The following is a 9,171-nucleotide window of genomic DNA, read 5'->3' as shown; positions in this document are numbered from 1 at the left end:
AAATCGGCCAAAAGCCACATTGTTAAAAAAAAAAAAAAAAAAAAACTTCAGAATTAAACTCAGGTCTTACTTTAAAGGTCACATTCTTTTCATCTGAGAATGTTATCAAGAAGGGACAATGTTTTGAATGAATAACCAATGTGCTAATGATTGGCCTAGTCCACTTAGTCCACTTCCTTGGACCATGGCATATTCCCAGCCCAGGCAATTAAGACAGTCTGGGTTTACTGACTCTTCAGGAAGCTAAGGTACGGAAGTTAGAAAAGCAAATCAAAGAAAAGTAAATATATTCATGCTCATTATTTGAGTTTTATAATAGACTTTTCAAACGCAAGACACAGAGAACATATCTGAGACAAAGGTTTTTTTGAGTTGTGAAAGCCTAGGTCTTTGAGCTGAGATCCTGACCTACACAATAGTCACAGAGGATATTGTCAGACCCAGGGTTTTCCGTTGGCCATCCCAGACTAGAAGATCTAGGCCCTGTCATATCCTATCTGACCATTTTTTTGCCAAACCACGCCCTTGGAGGATATGGGATAGTAGGAGCCTTCCTGGTACCCCAAGTGGAAGATACTGGTTCATGACTTCTTACCAAGGACTCTGAGAGTTGACAAGAGTCCAGAATCCACCCCCACCCCCACCATCACCATGGCACTAGAGAGTGCGGATGGGTGCTGGGTAGACACTCTAAGCCAATCTCATAGTCTCTCAATACTCCCAGGAGGAGTGGGAAGTAATCAAATTGTTTTCCAAGTGGCATGATAGGAACTTGAAGACTGAGAAATCTGAAAAGTCTCTTGGACAGGATGAGACATGCTACAAGCTCCGTTTGATCTGTACCCATACGGGGAGGGAGATTACTTAGTAGATGCTAACTGGGGCAGAGGCTGCCTCCCATGGTCAGGTACCTCTCCCTGATGCCATGATACTAGGTTAGTGCTCTGGAATTTAGATATTATCACAGATATATGTGTGTGTGAACAGTGGGGACAAGCCTAAATTAGTGGATTATATCCTAAACTGGCAAGATTAAAGTTTTCTAGTTTTGTACTGCCAGTTGGAATGAGACCTTGAAATAGAAATAAAAAGTTGCAATTATTTGTAGAATAAACATGTGAATTTACTATTTATTTCCACCTTGCTCACTTACTTCCAAAATGTCAATTAATTCATTTTACAAATACAAACTTTCGGTGTAAGGAGAAAGAAGCGTTCTTCCAAAAATCAAGAAGGAAACTAAAATAGAACTTGCAAATTGGTGAACCATGTGGAAAAGTCTCATCCATTCCCATATCTTAACTATTCATTTTCATACAGGTAACTTCCAAGTCTCATTGTCAGCTTCCTCTTTCCTCCGCATCTCCATTGGAGCATTTCCAACCTCCTGCACCAAATTCAGCACATGCAGGGAGACCAGGGCTGGACTGGGACCACGAAAATCTCTGTTCTAATCCCTAAGCCAGTACTTAGGAAGAATTTAAGTTGTTAAGTGAAGGAATAAATGCATGAATATTTAATTTTTTTCCAAGAAATCAACAAGGTGATCTGTCTGTGGGCAATTATATTTGGTTTCTAAAATTTAGATTGTGTTTCTATCACTTTGCATACAGAATAGGAATACCGTCTCTCCTCTGTGGGGTTCCAAATGAAGGAGTATCAAAGTTGTTTACTATTAACCAGTGATCAGGTAGAGAAAAGAAAGTTTCTGGCCATGAAAATGTGAAGATTAACAGGTCTCAGCAAAGAAGAAGGTGGTGTTCCATAGAGCAGAAACATGAATTAGGCTGATGTCCCTTTCAGATTATTCCAGACAGAACCCTGACCCTCTTTCTCCAGTCCTACCTGTCTTCCAATGAGAAGAAGTTAAGGGAAAACCTGCATTTGCTGGTTTTGTATTGCTGAGGAGAGGGCCTTCTCTTAATCACTGTGGGGAAGGATTACTTCTAAGGTCTTATTCCTGACACTCTTCAAGAAGCTCAGAACTGCAGTTCCACCTGTGCCCCTCCCTTCTAAGGCCTGAGGTGGCCACCGGAGATGGCTTGGCTTCCTGCCCTTTGCTTTGGCTGCAGCTATGATGAGGTATTTGGTCACAATGGTTATGTGATAGCTGTGCAGCTCTGCCAGAGCCTCCACACACTGGTTATAGGCTATCAGAAGTTGGCCATTTCCAGAGGGCTGGACATGATCCCTCAGCGAAGGACCCGACTGGATTTCTTCTATAAAGAACGTAAGCTGAAAAAAATAGTTCAAAACAATGCCATAGCTTCACATGGAATGATAAGAAAGCCTGTCTGCTCTTCCAGACATCAAGACAGCAAAAATCGTTGCTGTCATCCTGTCTGATCTATTTTGCTGGCTCTTTTGCTAGTAGATTTCAAATACTCAAATGCACATTCCTGACTACTGATAGGAGATGAGGAAGGGAAAAAAGATGCAAGTACATCTCAGATAACTGAATTGGAACTATGTCTATGAGCCAGTGTATAAATATTTATCATATACCAAATGTGGGTAAAGTATCTTGCTAGTAGTCACTAGGAGAAGATATCTACAACTGTAAGGCATACACTCCAAAACTGAGTAGCCAAATACTCTGCTGAATTTTGTTTCTTAAATGCTTTGTTTTAGAGGGAGTGCTAATAAAGAAGAAAGTAATAGAGTTTATAAGAGTAAGATGATAAAGAACGAGCAACTACTTTAATAATACCCTCTTAAAGTCATTTTAAAACTTAATCCATAGACATTTATAGGAAATGTTAATAAATAATCTTTTATAGGTAATCCATTATGTGTTTAATGTTATGCATGGTAGGTCAACTATTAACATTACCAAGTCAAAACCCAAGAAAAGTTATCCTAGTTCTAAAGAACTGACTTTTGTGGATGAGACTGGACCTATGATGCCAAAGTTTAGTCTTTTTTTTTTAATCCAACTTTAAGACTCTGTACTATGAAGTGCTTTTGGCAGCTGTTAAACATTTGGCTTAATGCTGGCAGGGAAAGAAATGAACAATTTCAAGCTTCTGAAACAGTTGACCCCTCCCTCTTCTGGTCTAAATAGACTTGGCCTGAAGCTGCACATTTTGGTGAGGAAGAGCTTTAATGCAGGAACTCAGTCCCATCACCACCTACACCCAAATTTGTCAACAAAATTCCATAGCCTTCAAACTCTAGAACTTTCTCCAATTTTAAAGAAAAGAAGAGTCCTTTCAAAAAGGCTTCAAACAAAATTGCAGTAAACATCTAGAAATATAGCGATGTTTTAAGATTTGGAAATGAAGCCTAATATCCTGCTGAGATCTGATATTAATTGACTTGACATAATAACATATGGCAGGCACACAGTTACCTAGTTGATCTAGAAAAATATAAACTTCATGACATTTTAGTTTACGCTTGGTTTTATTAATTAGTAAAAACACCTCTGTTCTTTCTCCTTGTTTAAAAAAAAAAAAAGAAAACGAAAAATGTCTGACTTACCACTTTCCTTGCTATGACAAATGCCTAAGAATTACTGAAGGTATGAAGCACTGTGCTCTGAGCTGCACTTCCTCCAGAGTATTTCAGGGGCTCTGTGGAGACTCCATCGTATACCAACCTCACAGGCATGACTGGGTTATCTTTCCAACTAAGCAAGAGTAAAAGTCAGAGAGAAGTGGGTGCTTGGAGACAGAGGATATTTTCTGATATCCAGAAACCAGAGAGTGAGCAATAAGACAAACATAATTTCAATAATAATTTTAGGGTAAAAGATTGGGTATCTTTGTAGGATGTATACTTATAGATTGGGTATCTTTGTAGGATGTAAGCATCATCTTGACCCTAACTTCATAACAGGCCATAGAATGCAGCCCTTCTCTTTCCTCATTTAAATGATTTTTTTTCTAGAGACATAAAAGATATTCAGAGAGGAATCTTTGGCATTGGTTCCATGGTATATTCCTTAGAAAAATCCAGTTATAAAGATGACATCAGTGCTAATTAACTGATGGAACAAATTAGGGGCTCTGGAACAATCTTCGCCTCCTCTGCTAATATCAACCTTGATGACCTAATAATTCCACAAGTAGAGATTTGAAAATATACATACACGGACACACACACATACACACACAGTACACTCATACACATCTTTACCCTTCCCTGAAATGGTTATACCAGTTGTCACATTAAACTGTCAGTTCTAAATACTATGATTTTATGAGAATGTCTTCATCAAATACTTTGTTGATAGCAGGTATTGATAATAAGGGTAGTGACAAAGAGAACACAATATAACCCTACAGGTTACCACAGCTAGAGTCAAAGACACGTAGAAGGACTAGAATAGAGGCTCTTGGTCATGCTCAGATTAAGTGGGTTTTCCTCCCCTCTGCTTCTCTTTCCCCCTCCTTTCCTCTCCTCTACTGTCAGTCTGATTTTATTTCTTCATCTTTTTCTCCGAGTCCCCCTCTTTCTACTTCCAACTATTTTACTTATTTTCCTGTCTGATTTAATGAGATAAGAACAATGGCACCAAGAACATATATTTGTACTTACAATGATTTACAGTTTATAAAGCAACTTCACATTCATTTTCTTTTTTTACTTCTTTTGAGTATATCAAGGCAGGTATTTTTAAACCCATTTTACAGATAAAGAAACAAAGACTCAAGCAGTTAAGTCTTCAGGGCCACAATGTTAGAGAAAGGGAGAACCAGACTTTGAATCCTAAACTTGTAATTTTCTATTTTCATGTTCTCAAGTCACCCACATGTGGGTTTTTACTTTTACTAAGGAATAGATTATTTTTCTCTTAATGCCAGGAACAAATTGCCATTCCAGTTGTTAACAGTTTAAATAACAGGCTTACATGATATCTCACCTTCTTCCTATAAGTCTAAAAGTCGTTTTGCTCAAAAGAAGGGAAACACACACTTCTCACACATACAAAAGCCATAGAGAGACTGCTCAGCTTGCTGGTCATGACCGTTTTCAAATACTTCCCTGAGACAGGAAATGCTATAAGGAGCTGGCTTGTTTCCTTTGGGGCCTGTTTTCAGTTGTATGTTCTATGGTTTTCACTAGGTAAATATTGGAGTGGTCTTTGCAGTTGGAGCAATATCACTCTAGAAAGAGATGAGGCACAGAAAGCAGGGCAGAGGGACAAGTGGAATAGCAAAGGAAGAATTCTGACTGTAAGATCGCAACAAGCTGTAGCTGTTAAAAAAGGGCTCTATTTTAGGCAGATATGTGATTTAATCTCAGCCGTGATATTTAACTGTGAGCCTTGGTTTATAATCTCTCTGAGACTCAGTTTCTTCATCTGAGTAATATTAGTATCTACCTTATTGGGTTGTGAGAACTAGTTAAAATAATATCTGCTCAGTGTCTGGAACATATTAAGAATTCTATAAATATGAGCCATTTTATCACATTATTTAGAATGAGTTGAATCCCTGCTCTCCCTCCCTTATTATTTTGTAACTTTGTACAAACTCTTCTAAGTCTTAGTTCTTCTAATTTGTACCTACTTCCTAAAGTTGCTGGAAGAATTGAATGGACACTGGTTCAGGACACTGGTTCAGGACACTGGTTCAATAAAATTTCCAAACACCATTTTTTGGAGAAGAAATAGTGAAGACAGGACTGCTACTGTGTGGTAAATGGATCACATACAATGACCACACTCGTTCGGACTTTTTTTGTAATCCTGTTGGTCTTTGCAGTCACTTTGGTCTTCACTAGCTGCTTCTCAGCATGACCCCTTCCAGGCATTCTCAGGGCTCAGTACCTGGGCTTCTCACTACTTTCACTTTCCAATTGGTCATATTTAGCCTCAGAGACTTAAAAACCTAGTCTATTTAAAAATTTACACCTGTGCCCGAGCCTCTCCCCTATATTCCAGGCTCGTATATTTGACCCCCTACCAGACATCTCTGCAGGAAGGAACACATCACAGACTGAAATCCTGATTTCCCCTTCTTTTTGCCAAACATTCCTGTCAAAGAAAATGGCAGCTCCATTCTTTCAGCACATTGGGCTATAACCCTTAGAATCATCTTTGACAGATCTCTTTCTCTTCCATGGTGCATGCAATCCAATAGCAGATCCTGTCAACTTTACCTTTGGTCTGTATCCGGAACTGACCATTTCTCAGTGCCTCTGCTGTTACCACCCTAGTTCAAGCCAATTCCCTGGATTGCGGTAAAAGCTTCTTAGATACTTTCCTGGCTTCCATTCTTGTTCTGAAGTAACCTATTTTCCACTTAGAAAATAGAGCGATGATTTGAAACTTATGATGAATCATGTTATTCTCAAACTGGCCAGCATGGTCCGCTTCACTCAGAAAAGAAGCCAACAAGCCCCTACATAATCTGGTCTCCCACTATGACTTGTATCTTTCTCATTCCCACCCCTCATGCTTCCTCTATCCAAGCACTGCTGGCCTCCTTACAGCTCTTCCTCCATGACAAACATGCTCCCACTTCAGGGTTATAATAATTTCTGTTCCTTTTGCTTGCATCAAGTGTCTAGGTGGCTCGCTCCTCACTTCTTTCAGGTATCTGCTCATACGCTTAGAAGTGTGTGATTCCTGGATCACAATAAATAAATAAGAAATTTTGGTCACCACCCCTAACACTTCATGATGCCCTGTATCCTACTTTACATTTCCTTTTATCACCTACTGTCATAACATATATATTATGATATTTACTTTTATTATACTTATTTCTTCATTGTCTGTCTTCCATCATTAAAATAAATGCAAGCTCCACAGGAGTGAAGCTGCTGTTTTGTTTTACTGTTTCATTCCCAGCACCTAGACCTGTGCCTGTCATATGGTAAATACTCATTAAATATCCAATGAATAAATGAATGGAAAAAATAACATTCTATAAATATGTATCCTATATCTAGAATATGTAGACCCAAGCGTATATCTTAAAAAGATCTGGCCGGCTTAAAAGAGCCATCAGATGTTCAAACGGCCAAGATGTCAGTCAATCTCCTTTTAGTGTCCTAAACTGAAGAAGATATGTTGAAGCCACATTGAAGATGATAAATACCAGCATGAGAGTCAAAAAAGTAATAGAAAGGCATCTATTTTCAAAACCCACATTCTCCACCTATGATGAGATTTATCTGAGGAAGGGAAATCGAGTTTCTCTGAAAAACCCAAGAATCGCTCCCATGCATTCTCAGGCCCAAACTGCTACTTGTGCGGGAAAAGAATTATTTTTCTTTCAAATCTCTGTAGGCAAGGTTATTTTTAGCCTTTCTTGTAGTATATTTCTAGCAAACCCAAGAAAAAGGAACGTTTAAAAAGAAAAAAATTATAAGATGACATTTTTTTCTACAGCAGTTATTAACTTCCCTGAGAAATTTAATGTGAGTGGGAAATTTAAAAAAGCTCTCAACTCTCCTAAATAAAAACATTTTAAAAATCAAATAAAAATAATAAATCAAACATAGGACAAATCAAGAACACAAGACCAGATTTAGATTTTTCAAGATAACCCTATTGGAAACTGTCAAAATTTAAATGTTTTTGGTCATCAACACTTGTCAGTACACTTAGAATTTGGTGCTGGTCTTTTAGTTTAGCTATGTGGGAAATATATTTTTGAGGATCAGAAATGGAGGGGACACATTTATGTAGATCATAGATAAATTGTATCACTGATCCAGAATTTATTTTAATGAAAACAGCCACTCTCTGGTGCCCATCTAGTCATGATAGGTAAAATTTCAAAAATATCGCCTCAAGATTCCCATTCTAATTCTTAGAACTGTTAATGTTATGAGACATCATGCCTGCTGATATGACATGTTAAATAGCAAGGCAAAGGGACTTTGCAGATGTAATTAAGGTTACTAATCAGTTGACCTTAATATAGGAAGTTATTCTAGATTATCTAAGTGAGCTGAATCTAACCATACAGAGAGTTTTAAGCAGAGAGTTTTCTCTGGCTAGTAGCAGAAGGAGTCAAAGAGATTTGACATACTAGAAAGATAAGAAGTGTCATTGCTGAGTTGGAGGAGACCAAGTGACAAAGAATTTGGCAGGCCCCTAGAAGCTAAGAGCAGCTCTTGTCTGACAGTCAGCAAGGAAACAAAGACATCAGTTTCACAACTACAAAGAATTAAATTCCAAAAACCTGAATGAGCTTGAAAGTGAATTCTTCCTCAGATTCTCCAGATAACAGCTCAGCCCAGCAGACACCTTGACTTGGCCTTTTGAGACCCTAAGCAGAGAACCAAGCTGAATTCATCTTGATTTCTGACTTACAGAACTTGAGACAATTAATGTGTGTTGTTTCAAACTGCTAAATTTGTTGTCATTTGTTATGTAACAAGGTAAACTAATACAAACGTAGGGAACAAAGGAAAACACAAAGAGGTTTTCCAAAATTAAGTGCTTCCCAAATCCCAGTGTATTTTAAAACATTTTTTAAATGACTCTTTTTTCTTCTGTCTAATCCTACTAAAGCATATCCACATGTTTTGCTTAATGTTTGTTGCTAGAATCTCTTTTCAACAATCAGATTTTATCTTGACCCTTACTACACGCAAAAAAAAAAATACAGAGAGCAAGAAAAGTTCTACAGGATAGATATTCTCTTTGCAGAAGTGAAAGTCTCAATTCTGAGACACACTCCCAGTTCTATTTCTGTACCCTTCCCTTTTTTTTCTCTTTTCACCATAAGCCAGGTACCCATTACTTTCTAGTTATTCTCTAGAAAACTTCCTGCTTCCACTCTCTATACCGTACAAGGAGAGATTCCCACATAGGCTAGCCTTCCCTAGAGAGAGAGGCCACTTTTTTACACTCCAGATCTACCCAATCTAAAGAAAATACTTAGTACATGTTGTCACTTCATTCTTGCAACAATGGAATACCACTTTAAACCAATAAATCAATACATTTATTGATCTTGGTATTTGGCATGTCTCTTGTTAGATGCAGGCACAGCTTCAGATTCTATTTATCACACTTCAGGCATCTCCTAGTTATCAAGATGGCACACTAGATGATATCTATTTCACGTTTTTTACCTCATCCATCCACGACCTCCACCTTTTACTTTTCACCATTAAAACAAACCCCAAAATTTCTCCCAGCTAAAGTGAATAGGAAAGTGATCTCATTAAAATATGTCAAGGTATGATTAATGTATTTAAAAT

The 9,171-nt window shown here is 37.9% G+C and overlaps 1 protein-coding gene across 1 annotated transcript in view; it reads right to left on the bottom strand.

Annotated features, from left to right (window-relative positions):
* Positions 1-1,920: 1,920 nt before the first annotated feature.
* Positions 1,921-9,171, bottom strand: part of IDO2 (indoleamine 2,3-dioxygenase 2) — a 32,212-nt gene continuing 24,961 nt past the window's right edge. Inside the window, 3 exon segments of the mRNA XM_011373451.1 lie at positions 1,921-2,266; positions 3,480-3,516; positions 3,519-3,631. Coding sequence (XP_011371753.1) covers positions 1,921-2,266; positions 3,480-3,516; positions 3,519-3,631 — 496 coding nt within the window.

The sequence above is a fragment of the Pteropus vampyrus genome, unplaced genomic scaffold, assembly GCF_000151845.1.
Source record: "Pteropus vampyrus isolate Shadow unplaced genomic scaffold, Pvam_2.0 Scaffold8, whole genome shotgun sequence".
In the NCBI taxonomy this organism is placed as follows: Eukaryota; Metazoa; Chordata; class Mammalia; order Chiroptera; family Pteropodidae; genus Pteropus; species Pteropus vampyrus.
This window is presented reverse-complemented; position numbering and strand designations above follow the sequence as displayed.